General features: G+C 34.3%; 1 protein-coding gene across 1 annotated transcript in view; it reads left to right on the top strand.

Moving 5' to 3' along the window:
- The window catches only part of LOC110379234 (protein bowel), a 34,754-nt gene extending 14,910 nt beyond the window's left edge, over nt 1-19,844 (top strand). Inside the window, exon 3 of the mRNA XM_021338825.3 lies at nt 17,548-19,844. Within this exon, the coding sequence (XP_021194500.3) occupies nt 17,548-18,829 (1,282 nt within the window). The 3' untranslated portion in view covers nt 18,830-19,844. The remainder of the gene's footprint in view (nt 1-17,547) is intronic.
- Nucleotides 19,845-20,800: the final 956 nt, after the last annotated feature.

Raw genomic sequence — 20,800 nt, 5'->3', positions numbered from 1 at the left:
ACATAATCATTGTACTAGTATTTTTAATGCTTTAACAAGTAATAAGAACATACAATTGCGTAAAGAAACCTGCGATTAGCTGCACGTATGCACCGAGCCTAACAAGAAACATTCCTTAGTGCACTGCAAGTAGACGAGTATCTGCTATCATTAATTTTCTACCGCAAGAGCGAGGCAATTTCTTATTAAAAACTGGTTCGAAACCTATCTCCCGAGATACATTAATATTATAACGTGTTGATGTATTTCTCTGTCTTCCCTTTAGATTTCTTTTTATGTGGTGTACGTTAAAGTAAGTAATAAAATGAATAGGGTTAAAATCTTATCTCATAGAGTATTAAATATCTTTATCCAAACTTTCACTCATAAAATCTCTAGATAACTTAATTACATATAATTTATTTCGGTCCTAAATTAACTGCCCAGCGAAAGTACTTAAACTTTACAACTAACGAAATGGTATCAGACTTTGATCATCATTTAATGAAGATACCATAAGCATTAAATATTTGCCAAAGTCTCCGTATGAATTATTTTTGCATTGAACATTATTTTATCTCGAGGCTCATATGCAATTATGATTGAACCAAGACCACATATAATGGGGACCGCGTAAAGCTCTCGCTCGCTCAGATCGCTCAAGGGGCTACAACAAAAAGGGATATCAAATTAATACTGAATCCATAATAAATCACAGAGGGGCAGGTGGACTCGATCGCAAGAACGCGAGATTTGCCTACAGGTCTTTAGAAATTATCATCTTGGCTGTAGCCAATCATATACCTAAGCGTTTGAACGCTGGAATTGGAATCTTTGTAATTCCGAACTCAGAATTTTCCTTGCTCCAGGCGATTCCGCATAATTGTGAGATTGTCACGCGATGTCCGAATTTTCGGTCTCCCTAATCTCGTCTGTGACACAATAAACGCATTTCGTTTTCGTTTCATCGGAAACAGATGGTTGGTTATGTAAATGTCCGGTAATTTTAAGCGTCTCTTCGTTGAATGCAGTTTTTTGTTGAAACTAAAAAAACAATTTTTGATGAGCTATTAAATTAAAATTACTAAAGGCGCATGGTGGACGAACACTTTTTTATGATAAGGCACGATTTAGTATTGTTTTAATAAAGCGCAGCATTTTTGAAATTGCATCAGGACACTCGAAATAAACTTAATTGTAATGTTGAAAAAGCTAATCTTTGTACCGTATTCGTCTTTACAAGTATGCGTTTGAAAGAATCGTGACCAAAGCTGTAGAATAATTAGCGTGGCGCGATACGCGGCAAACCTCTTGTTGATTTCACAGTACCTATCTCATTGGCTTTTGAAAGTTTCTTAAGATTGTTGCACAACTTTTTTTCTTGCACTCTTGATTCGTTTTGACGTTAAGGACGCATTTTATTCGTATCCTGCGCACCTGCGGCGCTGAAAATAAACTCAGTTGTTTATTTATAAAGAAATAAGTCAAAACGCTGCCGTTGGGCGCGTGGTATCTCCGTAAAGATCGCTTGCAAAATCTTCGCCAAGTATTTGCGAAAAGATTGTACGATAAGAAATTTCGGAAAACGGTCTCATTTGAAATGTCGATGCGAAAACTGTTTATGGATACTCTTTTATGCGTTATTTTATTCATAAGTTTACTTGATTGGATCGGAGATAAGTCGCACAAAAAATCGCCGACCATTTCGATCATGGCAAGTTACTCAGCTACTTTCGAATTTTCGGCTCTAGATAAATGCTCATCTGGATCTCACCTCGGACGAATATTAACGGATTCCATTTTAATCCGTCTAAGATTATTCAGATGCCATTATTGTCGAATCGATTCGGACAGGTAAACGTATTATTTAAATTATTCTTCGGACGCTTGCGTGTTAGGTTGCAAAACGCTTTTTGTCGCTATATCCAACCAATTAAGTTTAGTATTCGCGTGATTCGGATTCTCAGATAAAATAAAAGCCAAAACGTTGTCGGAATCTTGTTTCTGTGTTCATAATTGACTATTTTATAATATGAATGGTTCTGAACTAACAATTATTGCTTAGTATTTTTATTTTTGGGTTTCGGTGGAATAACAAATGAATTGTTGTCTTGATGCAATAAACTAAATGTTATTCGAATGATATTTAAACATTTGATTAACAGGATACAAACCTAATAATATTCATCAATGTGTGATTCATCAATTTGACCATTATTTTGATCATTCGAATATAAAATTAAACTAAAACTGCATTTTATATAATCTCCACAAAACGTCAGTTTTCAATTAACATTCTTGCGATAAAATCAGTACGATTAATCATACTTTAGCTATCGCAAAAACGGAAAGTAACCCATTCGTAATCCGAAAACCTGTCTCTTGATGTCGAAACGTCAGTCTTCAGGGTTCCTTAGGCTTATGATAAGTAAAACTTATCTATACTGTCAATCGGATGCAGTAATCGAACAAAATTAAAATATACATTTAAAACGAACTGATTTTATCGTACAAATGCATTTGCAACCTGATATTTGCATGCTAAATATTTTTAGATGGCGACAACATATTTTCTGCTAACCCCCATGGCGAATTACGCATATAAATTTCTGGGACACGAAACTTTACTAAATTGAAGTTCATTGTGTTAATCCTACACGGAATTTTATAATCCGCTATAAGAGATACTTGACACACCTTTTATCTTATTTTATATGTGTATATTTCTTACTTTATGACATTTGTGGGCTGGAATGCGACTAAAGATGGTCGAGTAAAAATAAAAATGGCCTATAAATTGTACATCCTTGGCAAGTAGCGTCACCTGTCGACGTATGAAATACTGGCTTCAGGTGGATCGAGTGCCAACCATACTGCCATTACTATAATGACTGACATTTAATTAAGGTTCGCCATTTACTGTTTAAGTGGCCCTATATCCTATTCTTAGTACATGTCCACATACTGAGCTCTCGCAATGTTTAAGCCACTCAGTTAACTGCACACAAAAATTTACCGAACAAAAGTGCCTCAAGAAATATTGAAAGAATGGGCTTTTCATAGCCATATATTTTATTTGTTCATTTAATGTCAACCGTCGCTGCTCACCACATAAAACAAAAGAATTTTATGAATATTTCTCTTACAACAATAGAGGATTTATCTCAATGGCTACAGAAGTGAAGTTTAAAACGTTTCAAGCTGAACAGAACTTTAACGCTAACAAAATAAAGTTTATTACGTGTTGTCAAGTAAACTTATGCGTGTCGAAGCGTGGGATGACAAGACTTATGCTTATCGTCGATTTAGCATTTCTTTGCTACTTAATCCAGTTTTTAAAAGCCATTAAGCTTGTAGTAGCAATCTGTATTGCTTGTTTTGTGTCTACCATCTGTAATGATGTCTGTAATGATTTACTACCAATCTTTATACTACTTTTTTCACCTACACCAAATCTTTAATCTGAGAGATTTTTCTTCTTTACCTTTTTTTTCTACTTCATTTATATTCGATGGTGTGTGTGGTTTTTTTCTACTTGACTGTAAATTGCCTTGACTTGGTTTTAAAAGTCGGTTCCATAACTTCACTTAGCTTGCTCAAGAGTTCGCTTGAAATATTTCTGAGTGTTGTCGAGGAGGCTCGAGCAAACAGTGACCGGTCGGTTGTCCAAACAAAGCGGGTACCGGTGCCATCCACTATGTGGCCTCTAAACTCGAGCCCACGTTCTTCAAGAATATTTGTATTTACATTAATATCCTCCGCTATTTGTATACGAATAATGTAATTACCTTTATGTACGAGAGAAACCAATTTCTTTGAAATGACTGTTTGTATAATCAGACTTACTAATTCATTTTAAGCTTGAAGGTCTTTTGCTATCATTTTAACTTCATTTACCTCTACAACGATTTTAATATTTTAGACCACTATACTCCTTTTTATCAATTTTGATATCTTATCATCACTCATTATTAACAGTCATTTATCCTCTAAAGCATTTTATAAAATCTGTCCCACCTTCTAAACATTCAGATAGAGGTTAAAAAATATTTCAAACCAAAAGATTCCATTGTTGTTGGGGAAAGGTATTCCTTTCTACATTATCCATTAATCATATGACGAAGTCAACGTTAGATAAAATCCGTGGACACTCACACAGACACAGGGGATCTGTTGAACGTCCTGACATACACACACACACACAAACCAATTTAAAAACAGGTAGAGATTAAGGATCGCCTTCTTATTTTGAGAATTTCTTAGTAAGTAACTGTTGTGAGGTTTACGTTCAGAGATTACGTGGATTTGTCTTGATTTCGTATTGTTTGTATATGAGGAAATAATTGGTATTTCTATATTGTAAAATTTTACTTCGCTCAACTAAATTAGTCGTTTTCATTTGGGCTTGTCTTCATGCAGAGAAATGAACTTAGCTCAATAAGTGCAAAAAACATCCAAGTGTTAATTATTAATATCAAATTTGGGTCTCCATTAACCAAACAGTTCCAAAGCACTTCAAAACAAAATGATACTGACGATATTTAGTTTCAGTACTCAGTTAAAACAACTCTTGTAAGATAAAACCTTATGTTTTATTTCATTTTTTCTGACCAGATCATAAACGATCGAAGATAACCACAAAAATACTTCGGAGTCCTACGTGACGGCTCTCGGAGACATTAAAAATGGTGGAAATGAGTTTTGATTTTTATCTGTCATGGCTACCCATGGGTTTACACATACATACAAAGATTTGAAGGAGATTTTTAGAAGAACATGAGAAATATTAATAAATGGACGTATGGACACTGACGATACAGAAGTAGCAAATATTGAAACATCATTGAAAAGAATAGCTATTGTAAGACCCACTTCACACTCCACTGCAGACGAAGTTGCAATAGTCGAATAGAATTGACACTAACGTGTGAATCGTGCACCAAAAGACTTTCAAGAGAATTATATTGTTGGAATTATTGTCTACTGCAGGATGAAATCTATTAACAGCCCTTTATTCATTCAAGGTTTTATTGATCTGTGTTGTAATGCCTTATCTTAGAAATGAAATAAAAAGGTTCGAAGATGCTCCCTTGAGATTGTCGGGATAAAGTAGGCGCGCTTGCGACCAGACTTAAAGTTGCAGTACAACCGGGCGTCCTTGGCGGTTGAACCCTCTTGCATACCCATGGCTTTCCATACGAAGTTTATGGTGCATCCTGAAATGAATCGTGATGGGAAACTGGTAAACCTCTTGATATAAACTCTGAATCTTGCCTTTTCTAGGAAGACTATTCGATGATTTATACATATACGTATTTAGATTTTAATATCAAATAAAAAAAATTGGAATAAAGGCAGGAGGATGATGATGATGGTGTATTTAATTTTTTAAATATCCTGGCTGTGTTCTTAATATATTCAAAGTAGTTGGTTTCTGAAGGCTGGCCAAATAAAGCCTCTAATAAACGACCTCAAAAACAAAATAATTCAAGACTTAGTGACATTAATAAGGAAGACTTAACTTCTAGTAATACGTATTATAATAAGGGGATTTAAAAAAATCCGATAAAAAATAAACCGAATTACTAGACACCATTTGAATCTTTAGAAACGGCAGCACACAGATTAAAAAGAGCCTCAGAATAAAACCTTAATCCCGTTAACGAATTCTTTTTCGGTCGAATTCACTCAAAAAAAGAACGGCTTAGATGTTGTGGCCAGTTTGAAAGACGAAATAATCACGTTATTTATTACCTGTGGCTGGGAGCAAGCAACTTTAATCTGTTCTCGACACGTACAGAACGATTTTATGGGAGATTAAAAGCAGTGATCGAAATTTGAAAAGTTTCGAATAGTAATAAAAGTTATTCGACTGTTTCCATTAGGGTTGTGCCACCATTACTGAAAATTAAATAATTTCAATAATATTTAAATTATTAATACAAATTAAGTAGGTAACCATTCGAAGTAATACATAGTGTCCTCTCTCATATTGTAAGTTATTTTTTCCAAAAATGAAATCTGAAAATTTTCAAAGGTTCAAGTATCTATTTTTCACTCAAAAGTATTGAATTTTCGAATACACACATCCTTGAAGAACTTAGAAACAAGAAACTCAAATTAATTAATACCATTCCTATTCTAGTGTAAATTATGATGTTCTTAAGTTCGCTTGATTAGTATTATGCATATCGATATCGAATCTTAAATAGCACTTAAGTATTTAGTCCAATATTATTTTTTGTTATTTTATTTTTATTTTTATTTGCACTATCGAACGCTTTAATGACTTCAGTTTTTTTATTATACATATGTTACAACTCTATTAACAGTGACTAAAAAGTTGTTTTGTGTTGTCATTTAAATACTTAAAATAGTTTTAATTCATTTTTCTACTACAAACATTTATAGAAATCGACTTTAGCTTTAGAAGGCCCTCACAATATTTCGATCGGCCGCAATTATAATTATCTTTAAATCCAATAATCGTTTCTCAGTAATTTATACAAGCAATAAATCGTAACTCAGTTTCTCAGAATATTACATTATCTAATTGCCTTGAATATCGTCTACTTTTAGCCGGATACATAGCTTTAGATATTGGATCAATCCAGTTTTGAATTAAAGTACGTAGAGGGAAAACGTTGAGCCTAAAAGAAAGAGAAATAAACACTAAAAATCACCTTTTCAAGTAATTTTTTATAGACGCGATAGAGACTATTATTATCACGCGTTTAAATACCATTTTTAGATCACACAAAATAACAAACAATTTCGATAATCGTTAAAAAACACTCCCTTTACATGGTTCCCACATGTAAAGAAGCCAATAAACGCATCTACGATACGAAACGATTACAAACGATTACGGTCAATTACACACAGCACTAAAACAGGATTTACGATGAAACCAAAATTAACACTCCTGCATCCCGATAGCCTAATTGCATCTCAACGTGTAATAAATCATGTAGGATCAAACAAAATTGAAGGATTCAATCTAATTGGATTTGTACATAGAGTGGACCAATCAATATAGTTTGATTAATGATATCTCCTCTGCTGGTATAATTGCCAGACGAGACGATCATGAATCAACTGCCAGTGTTATAAATCTGATAACTGAAACTCGTTTCGAACAAGAATATTCACTTCCTAAGCTACTTTGGAGCGATCCAGTTCAAGTTCTTTTTAAGCGTAATGAATTCGAGAAACATATAGCTGTGTGTTATCTGTTTGATATTTTAATCTTATCAGTTATTTAATGAGTAAACAGAACGGGGCTGGAAACAATAAAAATATATTACCTACCTGTGTTCAAGAGCTGTAGGTATATCGAGTTTTAGAATTTACAGTTTGATTTAATAGCAGAGGAAGCGTCATTTGACTATCGACTAAATCATAAGAATTCGGCAAATTACAAGTTATGGCTACCAGACATAATTTCGTAAACATTTTTATTTGACGTCGTAAAATGAGAATCTCGTTCTAAAGATATATGAACCATGAAAAATTATGTTTTGGAACTATTGAAGCGCGACTTTAATGGAGGTATTTTGATACTTGGACGTATCAAATATCAAACTTTTTTCTTATGAGGCGCCAATTTTTTGTCGAAGACAGAAGACGTCTCGTCTATTAACCCAATCTTATGATCGACATAAAAACAATGCGGTAGGATCATGGAAATAATTTATAAAAAGTTGCGCACGATTTTCCAATAAGTAGGTATATAAATAGATAAACTTTGACAAAAAAGTTCTCGTCACAGCTTTTTTGCTTTTAATAAAATTATAAAGTAGTTAATGAATATAAGAATGTAATAATGAATGCCTAAGTTTTAGTGCTTGACTTTCCATTCTTTATTAATGTTAAATGAATATAATTTCCTGCGTTAGCCGACTATTTTCTGTTGTTTTCTGTTCCAATTAAAAAATGAAATTCACACGTTCCTCACATTTGTTGAAATAATTTTAAAATCTGTCATTGTTTGAACCTTTGAAATGTACACCGGATAATTTCAAAAAATCTTTCAGAATTTTCTTGGGTCCCAACTAAAATAATATTTCGTAGCTTTAGCAGTTTTAGGTAAAAAGCACCTGATACTAAGCAAGTGAAGTACGCATTTACAATGAATGTTTGCGTCACTCAGAGGTGAAATTGTGTGTGAAGCAGCAGCGGCAAGCCGTCGCTCCCATTACGTCGCATGGCCGGCGTACGCGCAGCCAAACCGGCTGTGGAGGCCGTATTGTATGTAGCTGGCTTGGGAGATAAAAATATTACTATGTTGTTTTGAGAAGTTTCTATAGTGGTTATTTCATTAGTATTTTTAAAGACACGGTGTATATTATAAAAGCCAATTTTTTTTTTATTAAATGATTGTTATATTAAGACACGTTTCAAGAATTCAGTCATTGCATTTTCGTGTGTCTTGTTATTGTATGTCGTTGTCATTGTGCTTAAGTTCAGCACATAGGTATCTATCGGAATAATTATTATATGTGATGTTATAAATTGTTATTTTATCAAAAGTATCAATTTAATCACATTGCAATTTGATGTGTCATACTTACCTAGCACGTACCTAAACACTCGTTCTGATCTAGCGCAAGTTTGGAACAATGCTAAAGTAGCAAAGCAGTAACCAAAAGATCGTATTACTTAGAGAGGCTGTAGCTCAACAAGTACATTCAAAGTTAGTAATAAGTACTCTGGCCTACCAGTTACTTACCACACGGCGACTCGGTCCAACCTCACCGCGCCGCTCCATTAGTATTTTCCATTTATTTTTTGTCCACGTACCTGTCCGACTTTTGGGGTTTTGACTTTTTATAACGTCGACCGCGCGACGAATACTAAATTTCTTTAGTATACAAACGAAAAATAAATGATGCACTGCCACGGATTGCGGAACGCTCTGTATTATTTTTCGATTAACTTTTTTGTGACACAATTCCGTTGATTTGGGCGTGGACTTCACTCAGAATTTCGAAGTCACATCAATATTGCTTCCATAAAACCTCCTTGCATTGAACGTAGGAACATGTAAGTTCAATAACTCAGAAAAGGTAGCTAAGCCTATGTATGTTCACATAAATAACAGCCTTTCTACATTGCCTGCATTGTGACAAAGAAACGAAAGACTTTCTTGTGTAGGTAGCGTCTAGGCCATTACGGGGACCAGAGTCTACATTAACGACTCATTGTACCGACGTGATTGAAAGCAACTCGCCTACACAAAACCTATTAAGCTTTAACGTAACTACTCTGGTAATGATGTATTATTTTTGAAAATCATTCTCAATTTGATTAGGGGGTTTTTAGATATAACTTCTGTGATGAAAGGTGATAAGCTTCCTTTTAAAGCTTACGTAGAAAAGTATCAAACACCAGATTCATCTGACATTAAAACACATTGAGAAAAGGATACTGGTGAAACCAAAAAAGCGGACGAGGACCTTTAATGAAATAAAATAAAGAAGCAAAAAAAAAACGATTGACCAAACATTTCACACAGTAACATCTCAGGAAACGATAACAAACCAGATGGTAAACGTTTAAAGCTTTTTGGTTTTAAGATTACGGAAGCCAATATTTTTTGTTGCAAATTCTTATTTGCTGCACAATAATATTTTTGTTTTGTGAAAAGTCATGGACCTGAAATAAAAATAAATCACGAGTTTTGAAACAATAGTCAGCTTTTTCATCATTTTGAAAAATTGCTTTGAAAGCAGCATTGTTTGTGAAACCAAAGTCTTTACTTTTCTACTGGATACTGTCTTCAGTTTTGTCATTCAAAAGAAGCTTATTACCATAACAGCATTGCGGTTAAAAACAAAACGATATCTCGAATGTATTGACGTCTCATTTTGTTACAGGCGATGCAAAAAACATTCTAATGGTAATGCTAATTTTGCTCGAGCAGTTGCGAAAACGCTTGCCTCATTAACATTATGTACTTCTTGTAAATATTTTGCTACCTATACGAGCTTGTCAGCTTCGTTTTTAAGAATATTAGCTTCTCAGCGTCTATGCTAATTGGTGTTCTAAGTTCTAGGAGTCAGAAACGAACGTTTTGCTAATTAGTCAAATGGTTCTTTGAAACTTTCCTTTAACTTCCTGGTTCAGTTGTGTTATACTAAAGTCTGCTGAATACCCCACGTCTTCATTTATTTCTTCAATTCCAATAACTTCTTGTACTTCATTAAAAACAAATTGGTAAAAATTATTTAAACAGTTATACCCAACATGAAATATAAGCGTACTAAACAGAATAAGTTCACACAGACTCACTAAACAATTTCTGTCATTCAAATGTTAATTATTGGAAAGTAAAGCGTTGGCGTCATTTACTACTGATGCTGAGATATTAGTAGCATAACAATAAATCGTGTTAAAGGAAACCAGCTTAGCTGTAAAGAGATAAAAGTGCGTGGGATCGGTCTCGAGTCAACCACAGTTGCTTAAGTACGCCTTTTATGCTGCTTAATACAGCAAAAACGTCTCCTGAGAAACATCGACAAAGAATTATTTTACGTTTACTTCAAGAAACTGATACTTACATTTTAAATCGTACATTACATTATTTTTTTCTTAAAGGTAAAAAACGAGTATGTAACCTTTTAAGCATGACAAATTGTAATATTTATTATGATTCGACTGATGATGAATGATATTTCTAATGCATGATATATTGTAATTATATTCACATTTTATACTCAATTCCACCAAAAATTCAAATATATCTGTCGATGTAACTAAATACCCAGGACTTATTTATATTGATGAACCTGAAATTTATCATAAAAATCACCTTAAGGTTTGTTCTTAAATATATTTCCATAAAGCTGTAAGCTTTTAGTTTCTATTCGTCTGTCAGTGTGTAAAAACCAATAGAAAAGTCACGTTGGTCAATAAAATGATGTCCGATGCATCTGCCTGAAAGGAACGCGATTTTGAATAACAAAATCTGCTACTTCATTATTCAAATCGCAAGATTATGTTAATATAAGCTATTTGTAAGCGGGTTTGATTTACTTATGTGCCAGTTTGCGGCATGTAACAGTTTCTTTGAATAAATTTATGTATTATCAACCGCTACCGTTGTGCATTTGTGTGGGTTCCGCAAATACACCTACGTACATAATTAAGTTCTCCACTCATTATCATAAATACGGTGGCATTGTCTTCTTTGCTATATTTATGTTTTATATGACTTAATTTAATAACGTGTGAAGTCTCATTTGGTATTCTTGTTACTGGTGTTTTCATTTTTTGGTCATTATTTTTGATATTTATTGCTGGGTTATGAATATTATGTTGCGAAAAAGATTTTAGTAAATTCGTCTCTATACCAACTTTGTTGGCATTTCCATAGCTATCTATCAAATATTCTTCTTCAATCTTACCTGTTGTATTATTTACTTCTACATACACTACTCCTTCTTTAATATTTTCAACTACAAACTCAAAATCGAATACAAATAATTAGAAAAGTTAATGAGCAAAGCGTTTTACGATCAATCTATGCGATAGGTTTAGATAGCGTAGATGAACGGGAGGTACGTAAGGAGGGATCGGACACTGACCCCGGCGGCATTCCAACGCGCGTCCGCTGTACCTGCTCTCTTTACTTTTAACTAGACTTTTTTATGAAAATCTACACTTGAAGAATAGAATTTCAAACAAACATTACACAAGAACCTATAACAAAATTTTCACAATGGAGAATTTACAGAAAAGGTAGTTAGTAATGTTTTGGCTAGCGAATATTCAATTGTTTGACGGTGTTTTCTTTCTACATTTCGTTTCTAACGTTTAAAAACCTGTGTAGTTATAGCCCTGCCTCGGCATTCAAGTGTCAAGTTCTCAAGCAATAAAGCACGAGTATAAGGTTGCAGACTCACTGTCCATAAACATGCGACGACACTCGCTCCTCGCCTTATTTTAAATTTAAAACCTGCGAGTGATAAAAACAGGACTCTCAACAAGTCTAAATTAAACGGATTCAGAAAAACATGAATATTTATCGAAATATAATAAAAAACTTTTTATCAAATCATAAGATAGACTTTTCCAAAATATAGATCTTGAGGAACTAGAAAACCAAAACGAAATCTACGAATATAAATAAAATATATATACAATCTGGTGCCCAGTTGGCTCGCTCTATCTACCATTCAAAAGCAATAAGAAAAAAAGTATGAAGAGAAATTGATTCGATCTCCAGTGTTGGTCATTGTAAAGAACTAATACAATTTTAGACAAGGATACTCAGAAATCAATATCTATTTTAAAACCACATTTTATAGTTTAATTAATTGTTAACAGGTGTTTGACAAAACTATGCCTGTGCCTTTTGCGTCACAAGTCAAAATCAAAATTAATCTCAATATTAATTAAGCTCTTAATTGTTTTTATAATGTGGAATGGATTGATAAATGAATGCACGAGTTTCAAATCTAAGGCCTAGAGTAAAATGGACAGGTCTATTACAGTGTTCGCTCTACATCCGTTTCTAACTCTCCGAACGTTGGTCGATAGGCAATCTCGAACACGATTGAATTGGAAATAAAAAACGATTCTGACCCTGATCGGTAGACGAAATATTTCTTTTATATTCTCAGTTGAATGTTCTATTAAAGAAACTAGTTCTTACTTTACTTCGATTTAATTACGTTCGCGTTTTATTTCCAAAATGAGGTGACCCAAAAATGTTTGACTTTAAATTCTCAGTTTTGTCACACCGTATGTTGCAGTTGCGTTTCGTTTTATAAGCTGTAGCTTATAAAACGAAACGAGAACATTTTAAAAACCAGTTTCCTCACTCGCAAAAGGTTTCTCGGCTTAACCAATTACATTTCCAGCAGAAAAAGCGTCAACATTTTTAGACATTTTAGTAAAGTGACCGACAGTTTATTTCAATTGCCACTCCTGTGAGTGTTATGTTGCTCTTATCAATTCAAGTTATTGCTGCTTTATTGTTTATTTCATGAGTCACTTGGTTGTTTTCTACACCGGCGCCATCTTTTGTAAATGTGTTCCAAAAGACATTATCCGCTCGGCAACCGTAATGGAAATATTTTTTAATGTAACCCATTAGCGCGGGATCTCCGTCCTCTCTGTTATTTGGAGTTTTTTAATCTTCGCTCCGTGTCTTGATGGGGTTCTGAGCGACTGTCCATCGTGATCCTTATCTCGGAGCATAATAAGAAGAGACAGACGTTACTTATATTTTATTTAACGTCAGAATTGATCGAACTGGTACGATAAGATGCTTGGGAGGGTAAGATTTGTTTATGTCATAAATTATGTGTATGCTTTACGGTTGTACTATTTATTTTATTTTTTGTCATTAAAAATTCTGAATTAATGTTTGTTATGACGTTGTGGACGATATTATTTTTTCTTTGCACTTCACTTTTGGTTGGACCGCAATCATTGGGTTTTATAGCCTTAGCTGTTCCGCAACAAATGTTTTCATAGTAACCTGGTAATTGCCTTGTTAATTTGAATCTGGTGTCGGTATCTTTTATGTTAGTAAAGTTGCTTGACTGGTGTTTCTGAATCCGTCATCATACGTCGTAGATCGTGGCTCTCGATTCATTTTAAAATGAAGATATCGCGTTCATTAGATATTTGAAATTTATTGGAAGTAATTTGGACTTCGATATTAAAATATCAGGTTTTTATTTAATTGGAACACTTTTTCTATGCGTCTATCGATGTTACGATATCTTGTGTTCCATGTTTTTTATGAATTTAACTGTTCGTTCGTTTCTCATCATAAACACAACATCGGCATCAAGAATGTTTACGACTTCAGTATTATGATATTTCCGGATGTTCCTTTCAAGTGCATTATTAAAGTCTGTATACTAATTACTATGTCCTCTAAACATGCAAAAGCTGAGTTCTAATAGTCTTGCATCAAGGTCGTGGTTCCTATTATTTTTTGTCTTCCTCCCAACCCAATACATAAATCTCTCGAAGATATTAGAAGATTCATCCATTATTTAATAATACTTTTAAAAATCTTCTACTCAACGTGGGTGTCTGGACTAGCCCGTGTGTACATTAGAACCGGTCTCTTCGTCAGTCACTTCACAATATTTGCGTGACGTTAGCATGTTTGCGCCCTTCCTTTCTGCTTCATTCATAAAGTTTCTTACTTCTTTAAACTTTGCTTTCTCTTTAGTATTTATGATTATATTAGTTTTAGTACCTAATACATTTGATTTATACTTTATGAGATCAGCTTCAAGCAAATCAATGTACGCATCTTTTAAATTGACAAAGTCTGTACTTTCCATATTACCCTGAATGGTCTTTATGGGCTAAGTAACAGGTTGTAAGTAAATTGTAACTACATGACTGTATTTATGCACAATTTGTGACGGGTTACACTTTACTCCTACGACTCTTTGAGTCGTGCCGACGCACGTAATTTGAACTTGACAACCTGCCATGGCTGTTAGAAAAAACCTGTCGTAACCCTATCGGCTAGCCATCTATGTAACGCTTACTGCTTACAGTCACAGAAGATGGCGTTTTATTGACATTTTATTGGCAAGCTTTTCCGACTCTTTTTTTAATGTGCCATCAAAGGATCAGCTCAGATGGCTTGTCAAGTATAAAGCCTTACTTAAAAAAAAACAACGAATGGGCAAATTACGAGGAAGTTTCATTGTAATTGCAACAGTCCTTGTGGTGAGCCCTTGAATGATTTTTAAGTTAAAACATCCGATTTGGGCAAACCATAATTGTTTGATAGCGAATAAATCATTAACAGAAACTGTAAGGTCAACATTAATTATAGATACGGAAATCGATTCTCATAAATATTGGAATAAATAAAATGGCAAATGAGATTTTTGATTGATCAATTTTCTAAATCAATGTTTCATAACTGGAGTTCGTGCGAAGTTTGCTTGAACGAATGAAGTAGTTATATGGACTTATTTTATCTCATTGTTAGAAGAATAAGTCATAGAAAAAATGTGGTAGCAGTTCCCATAGTTTTGCTTGACGGCTGTAAAAGCGGATATTGAGAGCTAAAACTAAAAATAAAAAATTCTGCTATAACATGAGAATAAAAACTGAACATTTAAGTTTTCTAAGAATCGAATGTGCGAACATAACAGCGAAGTAAAATGCGTGCACAATCCGTGTAATTGGCAGTATGGGTCGTTACTCCTTTAAGAGTTCCGTATGTGTAAATTGAAGGAACTTTTTTATAGTCGAAGGGAAAAAAACTGTATCGAATTGATCGATTGAAGCTGTAATGGGATAGGAACAGGTACCAAATCGTTTTTATATAGTAGAGTCCATAAGTTTTCTTGAAGTGGCATCAATCTACACTTCGACTTTCATTTAATTGCAAAGCAAATTGCAAAGTTCTGATATTTAAATACCCATTTTCAGAAAAAAAATGGAGACTGTCTAATTTTTGAACTTTTGTAGGTATGTGTCTTAACTATTAGGAAATGAGGAAGCAGTTTATTTTTAGAATAATTTATTATGTTTATTATTTATTTGTCGAGATTTCACAAAATCAATTCTATTAAAAAGTCGGTCTCGAAAATTAAGCATTAGAATATTTCATTGTCGCGGATACTCATTTATACAACGATATCATTGAATACAAAGATGAAAGATAAAATAAAAGATTTCGATTGCGATATATGAGCCAAGTTGATTTATTTATTTGATTATTTATCGATATAATTGTATTACATACGACATTTTACATACATTGTATCTATTAAGAATTCCACAAAATTAAGGTCATAAGGCAGTAAATACAGGTTCCAATCTATTTTTAATACAAATTAATCACTATGACAAATCAAACCCAAAATAACTTAAGCAACATTTCTCACTAAAGTTACCAACATCTGAGCTTTGGTAATTACAAATTCATCATACTGACCTTCTTTCACACAAGACTTTCTGTCATCTGCGTCTATGTTTAACCGGTTTTTACCTTATGTAACTGCTCATCTTCAAGACGCATTCTTTGCATGACAAGTCAAAGAATTTTCGAAGTCATCATCATTAAATGGACTGGCTTCGGCCCATTCTTCATTACTTTTTTGTTCATCTTCATGATTAACTAGGTCTGTAGTGTTTGTGTTGCTATCATTAGCTGGTTTGTGTTTTGTGCCTCAGGCTAAGTCTTCTTTAATATTTGGTTGATTAGGTATTTTAGTATTGGACTTAGTATTAAATGTGTCTTTTTGTGTGTTTCAAAAAATGAATTCCTCTTCAGACTCAGCATATTTAGTTTCTTATTGAAATCTTTCTCACATTGGTTCTCGAATATATACAATTTGTATTTAAATTTTAATTAAATAGCGATACTTATAAAATCCAAGTTTAAATGCACCTTAAAGAATCGAGTTTTTGCCATCTTTCCGTTTTAAGCCTCATGGACTGAACGTAGTGTGTTATTAACGTGATTACACGAATCTCAATACTTCCTTTATTAACTCTCAAACCAACCTTGCCTGGATGTTTCCTTAAAACAACATCAGTATTCAATTATTTAATGTAAAGAGAAGAGAATCGATCATAGTAGGGAATTGCTTGACGGTGTGACCATGTCGAGAGTTTTGATTTTGATTAATTAAACTCTTAATAAAAGTCTGGACCTAGAAATGCTTTTATTTGCAAAATCATACGCAGTACCTGCAGCCTCAAAGGGACAATAAACTAGTCATTCTTTTTATGACACTTGCCGCCATCTTTCATCAAACGATAATATTATAGCTACTCAACAACATGTAATTGAGCTTCGTACATATCGCAGAGGAAAATAAAACACTGTTTTCACGTCGCTCGCCTACCTACAAGCCATAAAGCAGATGGTCACTAGTAATCCAATATAGCCGCTGTTAATAATATTAATCGCAGCGATTGGCCACAAAATGCTTTTAACGTAATTCGATTCGGTTGGACTGGAACTCTTGTGGAACGGAACCATTACACGTTGACCTTCCCATCCCCCCCATATATTCGCCATCATTAACGACACAGGGAAGTGAAAAGAATTAGCGGAGGTCTTCAAAAAATGGTGAGGTTGTTCGTACTGAGCGCATGCGACGTCGACGAGCTCGCCTTGAGACTAAAGGCTCATGTTACTCGGATCACGTTCAAGGCGCGTCTGAACAGTATAGTGGTCGCCGCCATTAAAATTTTACTATTACATTGTATAGAACACCCGTACAAGTATTGTATTATCGCTAGTGACATCTACTCACTTTAGTAGCGGATAATAAAATAAGCGTTGTAAAACGACAAAAGGTCGTTCCTCTTTTAATGAATGAACGCCTCAAAATCCAATCAAAACCCGTTTTCGATACGTATTGTTACGTGTGTATCATAAATAAACCACGTTTCGTATTATTAGCGAAACTTGTGTTCGGATTCACTCCGCCTCTACTCCGACATTTAATTAAACCACGATATTTTATGGTACGAATCATTAAAACGTTCTCAAGGAACATGGTTATCCTGATACGATGCTAAATATAGTGCAGGAATTTAATTTTACTTTCTTTGTTTCAGGTACATTCATTCGAAGGAGAAGCCATTCAAGTGTACAGAATGCGGGAAAGGATTCTGCCAGTCGAGGACCCTGGCGGTACACAAAATCCTCCACATGGAGGAATCGCCACACAAATGTCCTGTCTGCAGCCGAAGCTTCAATCAACGGTCAAACCTCAAGACTCATTTACTCACTCATACGGACCATAAGCCTTACGAATGCAATTCTTGTGGAAAGGTATTCAGAAGAAATTGTGACTTGAGACGACATGCTTTGACACACGCAGTTGGAGACGTGCCACCGGGAGATGTTCTTGATGTAGGCGAAGAAGACATTGGTAGACCAGGTTCGCCAATAGAACCAGGATTTGACGATGAAGATCCTGAACTATCATCACCCGAACATTCACCTGTTAGAAGAGCTCGATCTTCATCTATTGAGAGCATTGGCAGAGAGCAAAGTGAAGAGAGACCACAACGACGGACATCTCCTTCTCCGGTAGAACGTACTCATTGCCACCATAATGAGCAAAGAGACAGAGCGAGTCCCTACACTATGCGTCCCCAGCACCAGGAGAAACATATGCGTATGCCGTCAGACCTCTATGAAAAACGACGGTACACTTCAGACGAGATTATTGAGAAAGAGATGCGTTATACAGAAGTTCCTGAACAACAAATAAGACATCCTCAGCTACAAATTCGGAGAGATCTGCACCAGGTTGCGCCACCAGATCCTTCGAAAATGAGCCAAATGGCCAGTCCACCCATAGATCCTGGGCCTTCTGGTATGTACCTGAGTCCATTTAGAAAGAGGAGCCATCCGCCCGATATTGGAGAAAATGTGAGGACTTGCGCAGCAGTTTATCGAAGTCGGTCACCTGAGCCTACTAACTTGACGATGCCTCGGCCGCCGATAGGAAATGGGGAGGTTGTAGTCGGAATGCCACCCACAATATTGGGAATGACATCGTATCATAAGTTTGGCTTACCCATGCCACCGCCTCATCCTCAAATGTACGCTGGTCCTGTTCCTCACCCAATATTGGGACCGCAACAAACTGTTGCTCAAGATTTGATAGTTAAACATGCGCCTCCGAAGGACACCGCTCCCTGTACTTCTACTCATATCACTAACAGTAAGGATGGTCAGAAGGAACCTGAAGAAGCCAGTTCGAGTTTCATAACAAGTGGAATTAAGAACATTGTTGGTATACAGCCGCCTGTTAATCCAAAGCCTGGAACGAGCACATCGACCGGCCCGAAGAAAGGTTTTAGTATAGAAGACATTATGAGACGCTGATGAAATATGAACAAGCGCCGCTGTCTGCGAAGACTTACTGTATGCAAATGTGATTGCGTACTAGATTACGTTAAAGTTTAGCCTTTAGACGTGTTGCCTTATATTGTTAGCTACATAGTATGAAGAGTTTTTGTAATGCGAGTTCTGTAGGCAGTGGTACTTAAGTATAGGTGCATTTCTAGAGAGACTTAAGATATGAAATTGTATTTGTACCTAATTTTAGGTTAACTATAATTCAGAAGTATTATTAGTCCAAGTTTCGATTATACACATTGTAAAATTTCTAGAGGTATGTTTGTACGTATTTGCAACGTGGATTTGGTTTTCGTAAAGATCTCATAAGGTTTGTTTGTGCAGTGTTTTGTTTACCTCCAAATTTTAAAAATTTAGTTTATCGAAGAAATATTTAGGCAATAATTTTTATTTTGTCGTGTTGTTGGATATCGACGAACAAAACAATTGTTATTTGTGTGATTTTCTTTTGTTTGAATCCATCAGTGCTGATTTTTGTAATTATAATAATTTTAAATTTATTTTATAGTTATTTTAGCAAGTAAATTTAAAATATTAAGAATTGACTGGTTCTTATTACAGCTGTTATTTATTATTTAGTTATTGCATAATTTAATTATTGAGAATGTTAGTATTGTCGGGCAATAAGCAGTTTTATTAATAATCGTGATTTTTATTTAAGATTTAGTATTTTAAAATGTATATAAATTATTTTATAGTTAGAATTATTTTAAAATAGAGAATTGGTTGTTAATTCTAAATTGCATACAAGTTTAATTTGTTGAAGCATTTGCATAAAAAGTTAATAAAACTGAACTGTTATAGTAAAAAAAGCATTATTATAAAAAGTGTTTTTATAATAAAAGCATTTAGTGAAAAAACGCAGACTCTACTTAATAGTAAATAGTTGTTGCTCAGATGTAATTAAGTGAAGTACTTTATGTATGTAAATTCGTATTTTTATGATAATAATACTTAATTAATAAATTATGATGACAAATAAGACATCTTTTTTTTCATTTTCCCTAAAAAATCTTTAACAAAGATATACCTACGTTTTAAAAAAGAAAGAATACCCTAATGCCATATGAATAATACCAAAGCAACCAAATATAAACAGAATAAGCATCAAACTAAGCTTATTTCATCTTGCCATGTTCTTGTTCTCTTTCTTTCCTTAACGTTTTCTTTCTTCTAAACCACATCAGGAGGGGTCATTTGACGATATTGCAACAAACAAAATTGTCACCATCTTTTCCTAACAGCAAGCAACAGACTTAACACTGTTAATAAAACTTGGCCATAGTTACAGTTACAGCCTTTTTTTTATCGTCCCACTGCTGGGCACAGGCCTCTTCTCACACGGAGAAGGATTGAGCATTAATCACCACGCTTGCTCAATGCGGGTTGGTGATTTCAGACTATACAGTCCAGGTTTCCTCAAGATGTTTTCCTTCACCTTTTTATCAGCCATTGGTTTCTAAAATATACTTAGAAAGTACATACAAACTTAGAAAAGCCATAGTAGATAATTTCAATTTTGATTACCAACTCTTGTTTTATAATTTGCTAGACAGCTATTTACGGAAAGGTAATGAATATTTCCACTTCCTTGATTAAGCCATTAATGAATGATAATTACCTGGTCACTTACTGGATAGTTACGTACATAATGAAGAGTTAACTGGCCCTTAATGTTTATTTAGTTAAAGATTGTCTATAAATATAATATTTGCCATAATAGTGACAGTTAATTTGGCCGTAAATAAATATGTCCGGATATGGTAGAATTTTTACAATAATTTAATCCTGGTTGGAGATTTACCCGAAAAGGAAGAATATTATCGCAGATGGTAGGTAAGTATATAAATAAAGGTAAAACAAAAGTAAATGACGAAACATAAAACCTCAAACTGAAACAAAAAGCCACAAAATTAAAACCGAAATAATACCATTATT

The sequence above is a fragment of the Helicoverpa armigera genome, chromosome 18 (assembly GCF_030705265.1).
Source record: "Helicoverpa armigera isolate CAAS_96S chromosome 18, ASM3070526v1, whole genome shotgun sequence".
Lineage (NCBI taxonomy): Eukaryota > Metazoa > Arthropoda > Insecta > Lepidoptera > Noctuidae > Helicoverpa > Helicoverpa armigera.
Note: the sequence above shows the minus strand (reverse complement) of the source record. Positions and strands in the feature narration are given on the sequence as shown.